This window comes from Sceloporus occidentalis, unplaced genomic scaffold (genome assembly GCF_023333645.1).
Source record: "Sceloporus occidentalis isolate IW3139 unplaced genomic scaffold, rSceOcc1.0.p SCAF_6, whole genome shotgun sequence".
Classification (NCBI taxonomy): Eukaryota; Metazoa; Chordata; class Lepidosauria; order Squamata; family Phrynosomatidae; genus Sceloporus; species Sceloporus occidentalis.
In genome coordinates this window covers 72,701,855-72,721,176 of record NW_028316986.1, presented here as the reverse complement: position 1 = coordinate 72,721,176, position 19,322 = coordinate 72,701,855, and the positions used below count along the sequence as shown (strand labels likewise).

The following is a 19,322-nucleotide window of genomic DNA, read 5'->3' as shown; positions in this document are numbered from 1 at the left end:
TCAAAATCTCCAAAAATAGAGGTGAAATAACTAAAGCATAGCTCCCTTAGTGCGTTAGAGTTATAGTCCAAATATATGATTACAGATATAATTGCTAAATGTCTCAAATATTGAAAAGTACATCTTTATAATTTCATTCTCCACATATGAGATATCGGTGAATAATCAAAATAGTAGAACACATCAAAAGGGGAGACTTACAAATACAAACAAACCAAATTCCAACAGATGTAGGGGACCTATTTATGAACCCCTTTAGCATTAATGTCATCATATTCCAAATAATTAGTTGTGCATCAAGGGTCAGCTACAATTTCTTTGCTGTCTTTCTCCAAAAGTAGCTATGGAATCACTCAGTTTTATGACTTTATAATACAATCCATAGGTCAATGAAGTTAGGCCCCTAGGGAATCATTGAGTTATCCTAGCCATCATTCTGAAGCTGAAATATCATAAGGACCAATAAACTGGTTCTCTGCACTTGTTGGATTTCTAAAACAAAATGTAGTCTCAAATTTATCACAAAAAACCTAACTGTGTGTTAGTTCTTTGATATAAAACTTTCCACAGACTAATCAATAGGTATTGCTGTTGTTGGATCTAACAAAGACCAGCACATACAAATCTAATTCTATAGAAAACTGGGAATCAATATTGGAAGAAGATCAGCCAGTGTGACATCTTAATTATTCAGTCAACATGTAAGTCAATAAATTTTATGTGTGACATTTAATAACATTCTAAGGAATAAAGCCAAGCCCTGTTTTTATAAAAAGAAAGCATCCCTTGTGATCAATTTTTTCTTACTGCTATAGTCAAAGCTTTCAAAGAATTCATATGGATTTAATCATCTCTGAAGTAGAAAATGATTCACATACTGTATCTTCAGTTTGCTAATACTTTTACTTCTCAAAGAGAAATAATTAAACTTTTCAGTTATTTATGGCAACACAGAACCCAAGTTCACACACACAAAAAACCCTTCAAATATAATGGCAATTATTCTGTCAAAAGCACAACTAGTAGTATCACTATAGCCACTGTAAATATATATATATATATATATATATATAGAGAGAGAGAGAGAGAGAGAGAGTGTTATGTTGAAAAATGATACATAGTTGTATGTATGTAGGGAGAGAGGGAGGGAGGGAAAATCATTCAATTCTCCCCAAAAAGTATTCAGTGCAGAAATTCTAAGCTGTTTCATCATTCATTTTCCTTACTAGCATTTCCTTCATAGAAATGCAAATATTAAAAGTTTACTAAAGAAGACTCAGAATATGACTCATTTAGTTCAAAAGAGTCATCTTTGCCAGCAGGTGTCAAGAATTCCTTCACCAAGCTCCACAGATATCTAAAGGTAAAGAGAGAGAGAGAGAGAGAGCGCAGTATTAGTGAAACAAGTGCTTATAGCCGCAATCTACTGATGTAAATATTTGGCTTTAGACAGAAACCTCCATAAACTTTTCTGCAGGAAGTCCTCCAGAAATCCTGGAGGATGGCATCATCATTGTGAATGTAGCTATAGTGACATAGCCAGATGTTTCTCTGATTCTCTCTCTCCACTAGCCACTAAATGCCTGTGAAAGGTGGACAGAGGAGCAAGTTGTGTATTGTGGGCGCAGACTGGGAAGAAGTGATGTAGTTCTTCCTGGGCAGAACTTTCTGCTATGTTTCCCGATGAAAAATCTCATCCAAGTTGTTCCATGCAACTGTTGGGTCATTTTGACTGAAATCAAGCATTTACCCAAGCTAGGAATTGTATAATATTGATTTAACTGTCTCTTTTTATTCTAAATTTGTCAAATGGAGAAACTGGCGTATCTAGATTAATGCCGATTAGTTGCATGTTGTCATCAGCAGCTTATTTTTCAGCAGGCACTTTTCTGTAGTGTCCCTACATTTGGTCCTCTGTGCCGCTAGACAGGAGGTTACATGAGATCCATCTGTAATGAGCAAGCAAAATGAAGCTCAATCGAGGCAATACAGAGGTGTTCCTGGTCAGTTGAAAAGCAGATCAGGAAATAGAGAAATAGCCTGTGCTTGATGGAGTTTCACTACCTCTGAAGATGCAAGACTGTGGGGCTGTACAGACTGCCCCTAAAGGGCAGCCTGCCACCGCCTCTATCTGCGCTGGATTGGGCCATGGCAATCGCACGCTGCGGCCCTAGTCTCTCCTTTACAAGGCACAATAAGGAACTGCAAAAAGTGGCTCCTTTTTGTGTCTCAGAAAGGGTGCCATAGCCGCCAACATGCGGCTTTTGTGCTCCTTTGGCACTGTATCATGTAGATGCAGAGCCAGAGAAGTGTCGTGGCAAGCGGCATCACACCGACCTGGGGCAGAGTCGAGGCATGCATCATGTGGACACCACACCCCAACTCTGCCCCCAGGACAGCCTTAATGGTCAGTCTGTCGATCCCCTGTATCTCCTTATATAAGCCTGCCTGGACCCTGAGATCTGCAATAGAATCCCTTCTCTCAGTCCCACCACCTTCACAGGTGCAGTTGATGCTTTTGATTATATTGTAACCATTTTATTTGTAAGATGCCCTGAGTCCCAATCTTGGAGAAAAGATAGGATGATTAAGAGGAGGATGAGGATAATTGTGTGTTCTGTTGAAAACAATGTAGCCTGACCATGCCATAGTCATATTTATCTGTGTATCTGGAAGAATTTTTTCTTCTCTTCTCCACTGCTTTGCCCCAAAAGTGATATGCTCACAGAAGCCTACTTACGCACATAGACCTTCAGAAGATTGTGGAGCTTTACTCTGTAGGTTAAATCCAGTTGTTAGTCCTAATTAGAGTAGATTCACTAAGGCCCTGTACAGATTGGCAAAAAGCACTGGCCTGTAAGCAGGGTGAGGGCTGAGTGTCCACACGCTCCAAGCCCTACCACTGCCGGCAGGGTGCCACAATGATGCACCACTGGCACAGTGCCCAAATGGCACAGCACCAAAGGGGTGTAATCATGCCATGTGGCGGTGGCTATGCCACCCCTTCAACTGGTTATGCCAGTTTTTCTGGCTCCTTTTTGTGCTCTATGGAGGCTGACATGCGATTGCCGCAGCATCGATCCGACCAACAAAGGGACGGCTGCCCCTAAAGTCAGTAGGACTTTTTAAGTCAACACTTACATAAATCTCATTGATGAAATGGGAATACACTAGTTGGAACTAAAAAAAAATCCTTCTACAACAGGTCCTTGTTATCCGCTGGGTTTTGGTTCCAGGATTCCCCGTGGATAACAAAATCCATGGATGCTCACGTCCCATTAAATATAATGGCAGAGCAAAATGGTGTCCCTTATATAAAATGGAAAATCGAGGTTTGCTATTTGGAATTTATACTTTTTTGAAATATGTTCAAGCCATGGATGCTTGAATCCATGGATAAAAAAAATCTGTGGCTAAGGAGGGCTGACTGTATTTTTATATTTGTGTTTTCTTATAACATTGCATTATTATTATTATACTTGTATTTTGTACATTGCTTTGGGTGGATATAGTCCAGAAAAGTGTCTTATAAACATTGCAACAAAATAACTTTTAAATAAATAAAATATAATGAGGAATTTAGGAAGACATTTGAATCTAAGGGGTAATTTGTGTGTTGGTAAATATTGACTCATGTAGACATATGCTACATATTTTGCCTTCAGGTCAGTAGACAACATCACAGCACCTGAGAAGTTGCTACTTTAGGGACTGAATTATTAATCTGTGCCTCGCTGATAATTAATGCCATTTAAATGAGCTCATGAGCACCAAGGGCGAAAAGATGATACAGTTCTGACTTCTCACAATTAGACACCCTCCTTCAATTATATGCCTCCAAGACAGACTTTGATTCTCCTGCTTCTCACAGTCTTTCAAACTCCCTAATCTATAATGGAAAAGAGGTACAGCAGCTCCCGAACTGAGAATCGTAATAAAGGGAGGGCAAGATTTGGGAGCACCCTCATTTATAAACTGTCTGATTATGCAAATATCCCCAAGGCACTGCACAGTTTTCAAAGACTTTAAATGCACAATTTACTAGGAGCAAAACTGAAAATAGTCTTAAAAGTTTAGCACATTAAAAATATTTAGTGAGGGCATTTCTTTAACTGTCTCAGGGCTAATTACTTTTAATAATTAACAGCCTATAAATGAGACTAATTAACCTTGTATTTCAATATTATCTGCTGCTAATTACCTTAATATTTTATTTCTAATAACCTCTAGGATGGCTGTATTTTAATGGTTTTAAAATAACACTGCTGAATTTTTACTTCTGATGTGATGATTTTCACTATACTTGCAAAGACAATCTTGTTCCTGCCCTTTTAAGCTTCTTTTTTCTGATGTCATCAGGACTGGACAAATTTGGCATTGTGATGCTAAAGTCCCACTCCTGCTTCCCTTCTGCCTTCCAAAATCATGTCATTAGCTGAGCAAATAACCTCTAGCAAGCAGATTAACAAAAGTTCCTGCTACCAATATTATCTTGATTATGACTGAGAGCTCTCGATGCTGGATCAAAAGCCCTCTCACTTGAGCTGTGGCAAAGGGAGAACTACTGTTTGGGTGACTTGCCACTGTAGAGAAATGAAAGTTGTGTAGTCATTAAAAAAAGTCACTATCAGTTACAAATGGTTACATGTACTGTTTGAGGGGAGGGGGGCGGGCTAGAACTTCAAAAAAGTGTAGTCAATTTTTCTCAGAGTGTGGATGTAACTTTGTCCAGCAGCCAAGTTATAGCTACATTATATTAACTCAGAGGTGGGCAGAATGCAGCCTACAGGCCGTATATGGCCCTTAGAGCTCATTTTTGGCCCCAGAAGCCCTCTACCATTTCCCCAATGCCCTCCAACCCAACCAATTTTGTTTTTAAAAAACAGTCAATCCATGTAGAAATCCCCCCAAATGCACAGAAACATACAAAATAATCCCCCACCAACTCTCCAGAAATTCATACTACTTGCAAAGAGCTCATTTTTCTTTTGTAGTCCTACTCAAAATGTTGACAGGAAGTGGCGCAATGCTACTTTCTCTTAGTATTTTGAGAAAGACTTCAAGGGGAAAATGAGATCTTTAGAATTGCTATGGATATGTTGTGGCTGGGAGAGGAGGAATTGGCCCTTGGCCCCAATATGGTTGTCCATCCCTGCACTAAATGGTTATGTTAATAAAGACAACCCTCTGTCTACAGTGTCAATGTCACTTTTTAGTTGCAGAATATGACCTCATTAAATAGTGGAAGAGGAATATCACATGGTTCAAATCATGCTGCCTTGTGCAGTAATGCCAAATTGTTGCTAAGATAACAATGAGGACGATAGGCATTGATCTGCACCTTTTAATCTCTCTAAATGATAGGCTTTGACCTGCACCTTGATATCAAAGTGCATCTTGACCTGAGTAGCTGTATGGCCCTAGCATGGGAACAGGCCCACTGAACAAGGGGAAGCCATGGATTTTGATATATAAACGAATTTCCTTTCCCAGCTCTGAAGATGGGTGAGATCATGTGAGGAGCTGCCTTAAGCTGCTATCAGGCAGATGCCTTAAGGAAGTGTCTCTCTTTGTGATTGAGGGGGAGCCATCTGAATCAAAGGAATGGCACTTGCATAGCCATTTGGGTCCCTACTCTAGCAGAGACATTTGGTGAGATCAAAATATGGGACCTAAAATGTGAAATAGTGTGCACCCACATTATATGCGGGCGCGCTTTACATGGTCTTGAGAGTACGCGTTCAAGCCACGGGGTGTGCGCGGGGCGCAAGGGGCAGCACGTCCCATTCAAATGAATGGGCGCGCACACCCATCGTGCCACACTGCCGCCCCCCATGATGCTGCCCAATGGGGCTCAAGCATAGGCAGAATTCGCCTTAGGTGGCGGGGTCCGGAAGGGATCCCCTGCGTAAGGCAAGGGCGGACTGTACACTTCAAACAGTTTCCTTAGAAGACTGATTGCCCTTTGTCTAGAGACCCTGTTAAACCTTTAAAAGGTCTCCTAAATTTAGGGATGTGCTGCCTGCCTCTCTCAGGTCAGTCACCGGCTGCTTTCAGGTCATTTGCCTCTCTCAGGTCATTTGCAGCCAGAACCTATGGCAGTTTGAGATTCTATAGCTTGAAGTCAGAGTCACTCTGACCTGGTCTGCCAAGCCTTAATCATTAAGCAAACTTACAAATCCTCACACAAATTGGACTTCCCAAGATCGAACCTCTACATCAGATGAGTATTACCTTAGTGAAGCCTATTATCTATCCCACATCTAACACGTTATTTCCTGAGCCTTGTATGAATGCATGTCCGTATGTGCCTCTGTGTGTTTGAATCCCTGTTTCCAATAAAAGAGACATTGATTGTACTTAGAGCCTCTGCCTCATTTCTGAATTTCTAGTTCCTGGTATACAGACCAAAGGGGCGATCCCTGAGGTGTAGTAAAAGGCCTCCTCTTGTAACCTTGAGCTAATTAAATTCCCCATTGATAATTTGGTCACTGTTCATTGTTACATTGTGTGTGTTCACTGTTACAAGGAAGAGAGGAAAATAATGTATTTTCTATCACAGACTAATGGTAATTTGTAGCATTCAGAATTACAGTTGGCCCTCCATATTTGTGGCTTTGACTTTTGCAGCTTTGATTTGCGGTTTTGATTAATATTTTGTCTCTAAGAATCTCTAGACCTTCCAGCACAACTCTGCCAGAAATTGACCATAGAGTTGTACAGGAGAAGTTCCAAGAGAAAACAATTCTATAGAAATTTGTAGGTCCTCCAACATGATTCTACGATCAACTTCTGGCAGGTGTTTACCATAGAATTGCACTGTATGAATGAAGATTCCTAGAGAGATTTTCTCTCAGGTAAAAAGAATAGTTTTGTGTGTGTGCGTGTGTGTGTGTGTGCAGTTTTTCTACATTCACGGGGACTTCACTCCTAACCCCAGCAAATGTGGAGTGACCACTATAATTAGTCTAGATACTTTTGAGAAATGCTTCAAAGTAACAAGTTGTAAGCAACATAGCTACTATTATTAAGGGGGAGTAAGAAGAACCACATTTTAAAGGTAATGCAGTAAGCGTGGAATTACTCTGTTGGTGAGTAATGGGATCTAGTTATTTTCAAAAGATATCTTTTAGAGGCATTTTGACATGCTGGATGGGCCCTTCCTTGCTGTTCTTTCACTAGCAGACAAGGACTTTATTCCGGCCAGCTTTTGAGAAGTGATAATTTTTAAAGAGAGGGCTTTTAAGAGCATACTGTGACATTTTAATTGTACTTCTTTAAACTGCCTTTTGACATTTCTAATTGTATGTTTTCAACTGTTTTTTAAAAGTTTAATTCCATTTTAATGCACCTTTTTGAGTGTCTTAAGGATATTGTACATGTTTTAATTTGTAAGCTGCCTTGAGTCTCAGTTTGGGGAAATGTCCTGTCTTGCATCCCCAAGAGCTATGCTTGTTAACATGATGGAACAAAGAGAAGGACCTGCCCAGAAGATCTCAAAACATGGATAGGCTCATATGTGAAGATATGATTCAGAAATATCACGGTATAAGGAGATTATCACATTTAAAAAAAACATGACTTATCCCTGACAGGACACAGTCATGTTTCAGATTATTACCTGGTTTTATAGCACTCAAAATCACCACCACTGCTGTGGGGTGACTACAACCCGGGTCGCAGCAGTGCTTAGCCAGCCACTTTTCCAAAATGGGAGCTTTCCATTTTTGCTGAGCATTGCTGGGACCCGGGTTGTAGTCCTGTTGAGGATAAGTTCCATTATTTAGAATGTGATAATCTCCTAAATCTGGAATATCAGCATGCAAAGGGATCTTGTAGCACCTTTGAAATTGTACAAAAGAAACAGTTGTAGCATAAGCTTTTGTAGACTTGGTCTACTTCTTCAGTTGCAAGATGCATCTGAGGAAGTAGACCAAATCTATGAATGCTTATTCTGCAACTTTTTTTACACAGTAGTGTCAAAGATGCTATAAAACCCCATAGCAGGTGAAGATATGGTCTTTCAGATAGTTTTGCTCTGAGCTGAATAAGACTTTATAGATGATAACCAGCCTTTTACATTGTAGCCTGGTAGCTGATGAATCTTTTGCAGCAAGGAAGTTCAATGATCCCCATAGCCAACCCCAGTTAACAATCCCAGGCCCCATTCCCACTGGGCTATAAAGCGATGAATCTTGCTGCGAGTCGGGCTTGGATTGAGTTCCCAAGCTGTATTCGAATCACATTCATCGTTCCCATTACAAAAGGGAGCAAAGGGACTCGGTTTTTCTTGACCCATGTTCTCGTTCCCATTGATATTTCTCCATTGTATTTGATGCAGATTTTTTGTTCCTGGTTCTCATTGCCTGTCTTGAACCTTTTTTTCTCTTTTTTAAGCTGTCAATCAAGTGCTTAGGCAATTAGACATCACAGTGACATCAATTGCTTTGATGCATTTTGATGCAGACTATTTTTGTTCCCTGGGGGGGTAGCGGTCGATGGATCACTGAAGCGCCTGACACTTGGGCGGCTAGGCATCATTGTGATTGGAAGAGGGGAAGAAGAAGAGGAGGAAAAAGAAGAAGAAGGGGGGAAGAAGAGGGGCCTGGCCTGGTGGCTAGAGAATTTGAGGAGTCAGACTGGCCATGCAAACCCACTAGAAGATTTTGGGAAAGTCACATTCTCTCAGCCTCTCAGGGGAAGGTACAGGCAACCTCCCCCTGAAGAAACTTGCTAGAGAAACTCTGCAGGGTCACCATAAGTCCAAAAGGAGTTGAAGGCACAAAAAAAAAAAAAAAAAACCCAGAAGAGGAAGAGGAGAAAGGAGGGAGGAAAAAGGAGGAGGAGGGGAAGAAGAGGAGAATGAGAAAGAAGAAGAGGAGGAGGAGAAAGAAGAGGGAGAATAGGAGAAAGAAAATAAAAAGAAGAGGAGGAAGAGGAGAAGGAAGAAGAAGAGGAGGAAGAAGAAGAAGAAGAGCAGGAGGAAGAGAAATAAGAAGGGCCCAGCCGGCCAGCAACAAACCCCAACTCCCAGGACTCAGGGCAGGGGAGCACATGCACACCAGAGAGAGAGAGGCTGCATCCACACTCTTGGCACCTCTTTCACTCTTTTCTGGCTCTAGGCTATGGAATTCTGGGAGTTGGAGTATGTTGTCGGGACCAGAGTGGAAGAGGAGGAGGAGAAAGAGGAAGAAGAAGAGGAGGAGGAAGAAAAGGGGAGGAAGAAGAGGAGGAGGAGGAAGAAGAAGAGGGGATCTAATTCAGATCCAAAGGTCTTCCTGTGTGTGTGTGTGTGTGTGCGCGCGCGCGCCCAGTCCCACAATAAACTCCAACTCCCAGGAGGGCCAGGTAGGATAGCACACAAGCGCGCACCAGAGAGAGAGAGAGAGACTGAGACTGAGACTGAGGATGCATCTACACTGGAGAAATCACTCGGTTTGGCACTGCTTTTAAGCATATTGGCTCAAGGCTATGGCATTCTGGGAGTTGGAGTTTGTTGTGGGCCCAACTCCCAGATTTCCATAGCCTAGAGCCAGGAAAGAGTGAAAGCGGTGCCAAACCAGGTGATTTCTCTAGTGTAGATACAGCTTAAGTTTCTGTCTCCCTCTCTTTGGGCCCCCCTTTCCCCTGCCTAGCTATAGGCCTGCTACACGCGCGATCGCTTCCTGCACCACCAAGGAAAGGCTATGCGAATGGGAAAATGGCACTGGGAATGCCAGGAAAGAGAACAAAGCGGGTGACACCCCCAGACCAGCCCCTTTAACATTGGCCCTCCCATTCTAAAATACCCAAATCGGACACTTGACATTCCCATTAATTCACCCCGGATCGGACACGGTCCCTGGCAAAAGAACCACTGGGAAAGTGGTGTCAGGATAACCCAGGTTATTCACCGCTGATTCAGGGGTTTGCTAGAGAAATCGACCAAATTAGGATCGGACGTGAATTCAAATGGGAATGATTTCCCTCTAACTAGGATCGAATGCGAATTCAAATATGAATGATGTCCCTATAATCCGATTCTTGATTCGCTTTATAACCCAGTGGAAATGGGGCACCAGTTAACAATCCAGCTATTGCTCTTTGGACCAGCTGAAGTTTCTGAGCACTTTTCAAAGGCAGCGCCATGTAGATGTGTTACACTCCAAGACAATGCCCAAGCTGTGAGCTGCATCTTAGGGAGGAATGCAATAGCATCTGCCATAGCCTGAATCCTTATTTCCTGATCTGCTTTTCAGTTGGCCAAAAGCACCTCTGTCTTCTCTGGATTAAGTTTCAGTTTGTTTCCCTCACTCAATCCATTACTGATTATAAACACTGGTTTGCACAGAAACCATTTTCTTGGAGTTGAGTGAAAAAGAGAAATAGCATGGACTCCAAACCTCCAGATAACCTGTCCCAACAGTTTATCTATTTGTTAAACAGTGGGGAGTGGGGGTGGAGGTGGGATGAGGAACTCCACAGGCCAGCAGTGAAGGAATCAAACAGGGAATCTTTAAACACCAACTGCTTGGCCTCACCCCACCAACACAGAACCGAGACACTGTAAAACAATGCCTCCAAGTCCCATTACAGCAAGACAGCTCAGAAAGCTACTATGATGAATGGTACAGAAAGCTGCCAAGAAATCCAGCAGAACCAACAGGGACATACTGCCCTGTCCAGTTCCTGGCAAAGACGATAGACCAAACTGATTAATGTGATTAAAACAAAATTTGCCTTGGCCACAAGTAAGTTAAGATCTAGGCACCAGAATCATTTATAAGAATAACATGGAGGTGATGAAGATACATAGTACCCAATCCAGGGGACTTTTAATTTAATCAGTATTAAAGATGATTTTATATTTTTGCATTTGTATATTTTTGTATCACTTGCTTGTTACCTATATTCCATTTTAAATTTATTACTGTTATTGTAGTTTATTTGTTTGTATTTTACCTTAATTATACTGAATTGTGATGGCTAATATCTTTTAGTAGTAAACAAACTTGGATTAAAGTCTCTGTCCCACAACCAAGCCTGAAATCAGTGAGAAATTTTTAATCTCTTGTTTCTTTCCTCAGCTTCCTCTCCTGCTGAAACAGGTGGTTCTATACACATCTACATGAAGCAAATCTGATTGAAATATAAGAAACCTTCTCCCACATAAGTTTAGTGAAGGAAGTGAACTCTTGACATGTTCAGGATTGGTCTCAATTTTTGCTACATGGACTTCACAGTCAAGTCCTGCTGCTAGGTGCCAGGGCTAGGTTTGACTTGTGGTGAACCTGCCTAAGCATCACAGCATCGAGACTCACCGCTGGGACTCTGTGCTAAACTTCTGCCTCCTTAGTGAAGCTGTGATATTGTATTCTGCATCCTACAAAATACACAATGAGAAAGCTGTTAGGAATCTAATCCCTTTTCTGAAAAAGGAGAAGAGTTAATATTTTCAATAGCATATTCCAAATATTTCAAAGAACCAATGTGGATGACTGTGGGCAAGTCACACTCTCTTACCCTTAGAAGAAGAGAATGGCAAACCTTCCAGAGTATCAAGAAAAACCTATGACAGGCTTACCATAAGTGAAAAATAACTCAGTTATCAAATTTTTGCCCTTCTGATTTCCTTTACATCTACATCCAGAGGTGCCCCCAAAATATTTGTTTGTTTAGTGTATAAATTTTTGTTCACATATTCACATATATTCATATTTTAACATCATACAGTGGGCCCTCCCCTAAGCAAGGGATCCATTCTGGGTCACCCTGCATAAGGGGAAATCCACATATACTCGTGCCACATTTAAAACAATGGGGTGCATGCTTGCTACTCAGGGCAGCGTGCAAACCATGGGCATGTGCACCATTACTTTAACTGGTGCACGGCTTCTGCATAAGCTGGAAGCCACATATAGTGCACCTGCATATGGCGCAGGTGCACTGTATAAGAAAATTGTTCTTCTCCTCTTTCCTCAGACAGAGGCTCCAAGTGCCCTCTTTCACTTTCTTTCCCCCTCCAGGACAGAAAAGGTTTTGGAAGAAGAGGAGGAGGGAATCAAGGCATCCAGGTCTCACACCCCCTTGAGGAACCCATGCCCCCCAGTTTGAGAATCCAACTGGGGGTCTTGCCTCACAGTTTCAGAATCACTGAGGGGCTTGACAAACTGGTGAGAAAGGGCACACCTCGACTCTGCCCCCAGGCCGGCATGAGACTGCACACTGCTCCATATGGTGCATGGTATCATGGCACTCCTCTAATGCTGCACCAAAGGAGCACAGAAAAGCCACACGCTGCCATCTATCCCTTTCCGGGGTGCAAAAAGGAGCCACTTTTTGTTGCTCTTTTTTGCGACATGGAAAGAAGAGATCAGGGCTGCAATGTGTGGTTGTCGCAGCCCCAATCTGGCATAGATAGAGGCAGTCACAGGCTTCCCTTTAGGGGCAGTCTGTACAGCCCCTAAATTAACCTGAAAGGGCATAACAACAACAACAATTTTCAAACATACCAAGTACTGTACCACATATCCATTAAAACAGCACTCTTTCACATTAAAAAAGATTGGACATATGCCATGAATCAGTGCATACCCCTTATAGTGATTGATGATGGCAATGATTACATTAAAGAAGGAGAGCAGAGGGAATGAAGGAGCAGTATCTAACAGTCTTGTAAAAGATGGAAGATGCCAGCTATAGATACAATGGATCACATTTTTAACTACATGATGCATTATGGAACACCAGACCAAACTGGGTAAAATTAAGAGTCATAGTAGCCTATAATCAGGTTCTCAGAAGCTGAAGATGGTCATGTAGTACAACCCTCCCCCCTCCCCAATATCGTCCAAACTAGGGTTAGGGAATCTTTTGGCATTTTCGATGCAGCTCCCAAAGTCTATTACTATTAGCCATGTTGGTTGGGCTTCTGGAAACTGAAGTCAAAAACTTCTCAAGTTCCAAAGTTTCCAAAACAATTTAGCCATGATGTGTCACTATAAAGTTGATGCCAAATACACACACATGTATATACACATCTGCCATTACCTAATTCCAGATTTTTTGTGGTGGCAAGCAACTTCCAGGGGAAATTAAAGGTTAATAAAATTATCACCTTGGCAGCCACTTTTGAAGCCAATGTTAATTCTTAGATCTTGTCTATTTCAAATAGATTCATCATCTGTTTCTCTTCCATGGCACACTAGCTTGTTTCAACCATATCAAGATCAGCAAAGCAGAAACATGCATAAAATGTTGGCTCAAATAGTTTTCTCCCCTCTCTCTCCAAGCCAAATTTTAATCTGACCTCAGCCCTGCTAGCGTCCAGGATTGGTTATAATTAGGTGCATTTTTGTCACTAACCATTTGGAAAAAAATCTCCTTTTTACATTTTCATAAATGAGAGAATGACAGCCCATCTGGATTCTGTTATCACTGTGCAGTGACCATGTGAGCCCAGGAGAAATGTTCCTGCTGCTTCAAATATGTTGCATTCTTGATGCTGAGAATCACAGGCATAGTATTCTGCATGTTTTCCAGCATCAAGAAGGCAACAGGAGAATGGTTAATCAAAGCACATCCAACAACAACCAAAAAAGCAACTCTCATATCTCGTGTACTGGATATTTTAGATATCCTGGATCATGTTAACAGGGTGAATGTGAGCCATCTATATTGATGCATCATTCTGAGAAAATGGTTCCACAAAGGTTTCTGTCAGACCCATTTCAACTACTTACATGTTTTCTAATAATCAGCAATAATAATGATACCAAAATGGCTCTACTAACATCCTATTGAGTGAACTTACCCTTATTTGTTTCTTTAGAAATTTGTTAGATGCCTGGAGCTTTGATGCTTCACCCTGCCAAAAGCATTAACACACGAGTTTTAAAAATGTCTTGCTTTATATACTACAATGTATTATATTTAGTCTTTGGTCAATAGAATAATAGTATTTCCGAAAACAGTAATAACAAAAACCATTCTATGTCTTCAGTATTGGTCCTTTATATATACATATATTCATAGAGATATGTAAATTTGGGCCTGGAACAGGTGGGCCAAATGAAGTGACTTCCGGATGCTTCAGGGGTGTGGTGTTTACATGAAGCACACCCCCAAAGCAGCCTGAAGCCACTCCAATGCCATGCTCCATTCCTTTGGACTGGAGCAAAAAGGAGCCAGGATAATCCGTCTGCTGTCAACGTAGGTTGGGTCCTACAGCAGCAGCCCACTTTGGGAATGGGCCATGTGGTTGCTGCGGTCACAGACTGTCTGTGGCTGGAGCGGCCTCAGGCTGCTCCTTCCCACCTATCTGCTCCAGCCCATAGGCATACTTATGCATATGGGTACATTTATATGTACATTTGTTGTTGTTAACTGCTGTGGTGTTAACTTTGACTTATGGTGACCTTATGAATGAGAGACCTTCAAGTCACACTGTCATCAACAGCCCTCCTCAACACTTGCACACTCAGACTTCCTTGACTGCAACTATCCATCTGGAACATAGTCTTCCTCTTTTCCTACTATATTCTAACTTACCAAGAATTATGATCTTATCCAGTGAGTCATGGTTTCCATGTTATGGACAAAGTATGACAGCTTCAGTTTAGTCATCATAGGGCCCAAACAGACAGGCCAAAAAAAAAAAAAAAAAGCTACTTCAGGTCACTTTGGAAATATGCTGTTTAAGAAATCAGGCTTCAAACTGGAAAGACAAATTAGATATTTAGGGATTAAAATTTCCAAGGATAACCTAAAATTATTTGATAACAACTATAGGAGCAAGTGGAAAGAAATTAAAGAGAGTATGTGCAGGTGGAATAGGTTAAACCTCTCCCTTTTAGGAAGAATTGCGGTTATAAAAATGGCGATCCTCCAGAAACTCTTGTTTTTATTTTTGAATTTACCTATTGCTATAAAATCTAGCCAATTCAGAGAATGGGAAAAGGAGATAAATAGATGTTTGTGCAGAGGGGCAAAACCTAGAATTAAAAGCTCTATATTGAAAGATCAAAAAGAAAAAGGGGGCTTTGCACTCCCTGATTTGCAGGTATATTTTTGGGCATGTAGTTTAATGTGGCTCCAAAATTGGGTGAAATTGGATAATGAGGAAATATTAAGCATGGAAAGCGTACAACTTAGATATGGGTGGCACGCATTTTTAAGTTATAACCAGCTGGAAAAAAAATAAAGATTTCAATAATCACCCTATTAGAAAATCCCTATTACAGTCGTGGATAAAACTGAAAAAGTTATTTTATTTTAAAATCCCCTTTTGGACTTCCACCCAGGAGGCCTTTTTTGGTAGGTGGCTAACAAAGGAAAAGCACAGGTACATAACTTACCAAGACTGTCTAAAGAAAAGTCAACAAGGAAGTTTGACCCTAAAATCCAGGGAGGAATTAAATAATAATGGGTTTGAACTTAATTGGTTCAATTACTATCAGATCAATAACAAATTTCTAGAAGATAATAAAACAATAGGAATAGAAGACCAACGTAATGAACTAGACGAAATAATTTGGCAACTCGATAAGAAAAAAATCTCTAAATTATATAAGTTATTACTAAGTCGCAAATTGGAACAAGAAATAATTAAAGAATATATGGTTAAATGGGCGCAAGATCTAGGAAAGACCATCAGTCTAAATGAATGGCAAAATGCTTGGAGAAAAACACAAGATTTCACAATAGTGCAAGAGCCTAAAGAAATGTTTTTAAAAATAATGAACAGATGGTATTATACACCCTGGAAAATAAAGAGAATGTACAATTTAGATTGTGGTAAATGCTGGAGATGTAATTTTCAGAAGGGTAATCTGATTCGTATATGGTGGAAATGCAAAAACATACAGAAGTTTTGGAAAGAGGTTCATAAATTAATTCAAGATATATTAGAAATTAACTTCTCTTTGGACCCTAAACTCTACCTATTGAACATAACAACAATTCTTAAACTGGATGATGAAAAAAAACATTGGAGGATCGTGTTATATATGTTAACTGTGGCGAGAGTAGAGGTTGCTAAACTGTGGAAATCATATGACATCCCCTCATGAGAGAACTGGATGCTAAAATTAAATGATTATAGGTTACTTGATGCACTCTCTTGTAATGTTAAGAATTTTAGTAAGAAAAGATCTAAGGAGGACTGGAAAAAAATCTTAGATTACTGGGGAAAGGAGTGGAACTTGAAATTAGAGCTTTTTGACAACTAAAAGAGAGGCTATTATGTTTTTCACTCTATGAATTCTGTTAATTCAGGTTGCAAGACCCGAAGGGAAAATTGCTATAGAAGACTGCTTTGCTGGGTCTTTCCTTATTTTCTGTTATTAATTGTAGCTCGAAGACACCTAGATTATAAAGGATACTATTGCTAACTAGATCCGGAGACCAAACTGAGAACTAGGGAGAAGTGAAAGTGAAATTTAATTGATAAAACTTTTCCCGGGATATTACTAGATTAATTTTATATGAATTGTAAATGTTATTGCTGGGTGCAGGATAATTTACCCATGAAATTAATTACTGAGAGATGTTAGAATTGATTTAAGCTATAGTGGATTTGATGTATTAGAAATGTTTAAATATGTGTGCACAAAATCATTAGTAAGTTTTGGAGGATTTTGTTGTACATTCAAGCAATGGAGCTAGGCTGTTTACAGATTGATTAAGAAAGAAGTTCATCTTCAAACCGGAATGAAAGGAAGTCTATTTGAAGAAGGGTCCAGGAAGATCTGAAGAGTTGCAGCAACAATATATTGAAATGTTATACTCTTGTTTTGCTTTGAACGATACGTACATATATAACCTAGTCTGTAATGAGTTTTGACAGCTTTATTTTAATTTAAAATATATATATATATTAATAAAGATTATTTTTTTAAAAAAAAAAAAGGAAATATGCTGTTTAAATGGTGCAGGTGTCCTAAGAGGCCAGAGGCCACGCCAAAGCCATGCTCCAGTCCTAAGAACTGGGGAGCAGCTTTGGCACAGCTTCTGGCCTCTTAAGATGCATGTGCCATTTAAACAGCATACTTCCAAAGTGACCCAAAGCAGCTTTTTTTTTTTTTTTTTTTTTTTGGCCTGTCTGTTCGGGCCTATAGTTTCTAGCAAGAGTTCAGGATTGATTTTCTCTAGGACCCATTTATTTGTCTTTTTAACAGTATCTGAAGAACTCTTCTCCAGCATCACTTTTCAAAAGAGTTGATTTTGTTCCTATCACCTTTCTTCACAATCCAGCTTTTACAACCACACTGAGAAATACATTGATATGGACAATCCTAACTGTAGTGTTCAATGATGTATTTTTACACTTAAGGATCTTGTCTAGTTCCTTCATAGCTGCCCTTCCAATTCCTAGTCTTCTGATATCTTTACTCCAGTCTCCATTCTGATTAATGACTGAGTCACAGTACAGAAAATCTTGAACATTTTCAGTATCTTCACTGTCTGCTTTAAAATTATATAAATTATCTGAGTTCATTATTTTTATTTTCTTAATGTTCAACTGTAAACCTGTCTTTGCACTTTCTTCTTTGACTTTCATCAGTAATTATTCCATGTCTTTTCTATTTTCTGCTAGTAATATGGTATCATCTGCAATTGTTTCTTCCTACAATTTTCATGCCTTCTTCTTCCAAGTCTAATTAATATGATATATTCTGCATACAAATTACACAGATAGGGTGATAACATGCAGCTTTGCCTGACGTCATTGCCAATAATGGAAATAATTCCGTTTCTCTCTATTCTGACCAAAGAGTAGTCTTTTGTCCTGAGTACAGGTTACACATCAGGGCAATCAAATGTTCTGGCATACCTATTTCTTTAAGAATGATCCATAGATTATTGTGATCTAAACCAGTGGGTCCCAACTTTTGGACTGTTTTGGACTTCAGCTCTTCATAATTGCTTACTCTGGCACTTCTGGGATCTGAAGTCCAAAACCAGTGGAGAACCAAAGATTGGGAACTGCTGATCTAAACAGGACTTTGCTATAATCTATAATCACAAATTTTGCTATAATCTATAAAGCTAATTTTATTCTGAAATTCATTGGTGTACTTGATTATGGAACCTGTATTTGAGTTCTAGTGCTTCTTCCTTTAATGAACCCAACTTGGATATCTGGCATTTCTCTTCCCATATATGGTAAAAATCTTTGCTGTAGAAGTTTGAGCATAACATTTTGCATGGGAAATTAATGCAATGGTCCTGCAATTACTGCAATCCTTGATGTCCCCTTTCTTGCGAATTGAAATGTATATTGAGCTTTTCTATTCTGTGAGGTATTGTTTTGTTTTCCATATTTGATTACGGTTTTTAGTTAAAACTATAGTAAATACTCTCTCTTTAGTCGGAAACAACTCCATTGGTATGCCATCTATTTGTGGTGATTTATTTCTCCCAAGTGCTCTGAATGCATCTTCCATTTCACTTTTTAAAACTGAAGGTCCATCTTCATATTGTTCTTCCTCAAATGAATGTGTCACCCCTCCATCTCCTTTATATAATTCTTCCAGGCATTGTTTCTATCATCTTTTTATTTCTACTTTGTCATATAATGTATTCTCCTGCTGGTTATAGGGCATCTGGATTCATCACATATCTCTTGCCTTGATCAAATTTTGGAAAACAATGACAAAGGGTCCTCCTGCCTTCTAAAAAAAAGCATCTTTTTATTCCAGGGGCTATCCTAGTCTTCAGAGATGGATTTGATGGACCACTGAAATTTTCAAACTATTCTTAACACCTTGGAACACCAGGTCATAAGCTCCTTGAACAACAACAACAACAAAAACCAAGTAAGATACTGAGGACCATCCTTAAAAATAGATGACATGCTGATGTGCAGTCAACAAGATGAGTCAATTTAGAATAGTAAAAGAGTATGAATTTCTGCTGACCATTCTTTAGTAATGTCCACAATTTCTGATGCAGTATTTATTTGAGTATTAATTTGAACTGGAGAAAGCATATCATTAGAATTGGAAATCATTTTGTATCTGCTGAAGTGATATAGTAGCCAATATTATAGACTTGTAGTATTCTTCTGACCATCCCTACCTCACTATCCTTACTTAGACATAAGGTTTCTGATTTGTCTTTGGATTCATCACATATCTCTTGCCTTGATCAAATTTTGGAAAACAATGACGAAGGGTCCTCCTGCCTTCTAAAAAAAGCATCTTTTCATTCCAGGGGCTATCCTAGTCTTCAGGGATGGATTTGATAGACCACTGAAATTTTCAAACTATTCTTAACACCTTGGAATACCAGGTCAAAATTTGCTTCTCACATGATAAAGCAGCAACAATGTGTTGCCTATT

At 39.8% G+C, this 19,322-nt stretch overlaps 1 protein-coding gene across 1 annotated transcript in view; it reads right to left on the bottom strand.

Annotated features, from left to right (window-relative positions):
- Positions 1–1,012: 1,012 nt before the first annotated feature.
- Positions 1,013–19,322, bottom strand: part of CUNH6orf118 (chromosome unknown C6orf118 homolog) — a 36,304-nt gene continuing 17,994 nt past the window's right edge. The window contains exons 8-10 of the mRNA XM_089530061.1: positions 13,793–13,846; positions 11,301–11,362; positions 1,013–1,357 (exon numbers count right to left, since the gene is read on the bottom strand). Coding sequence (XP_089386187.1) covers positions 1,255–1,357; positions 11,301–11,362; positions 13,793–13,846 — 219 coding nt within the window. The 3' untranslated portion in view covers positions 1,013–1,254. The remainder of the gene's footprint in view (positions 1,358–11,300; positions 11,363–13,792; positions 13,847–19,322) is intronic.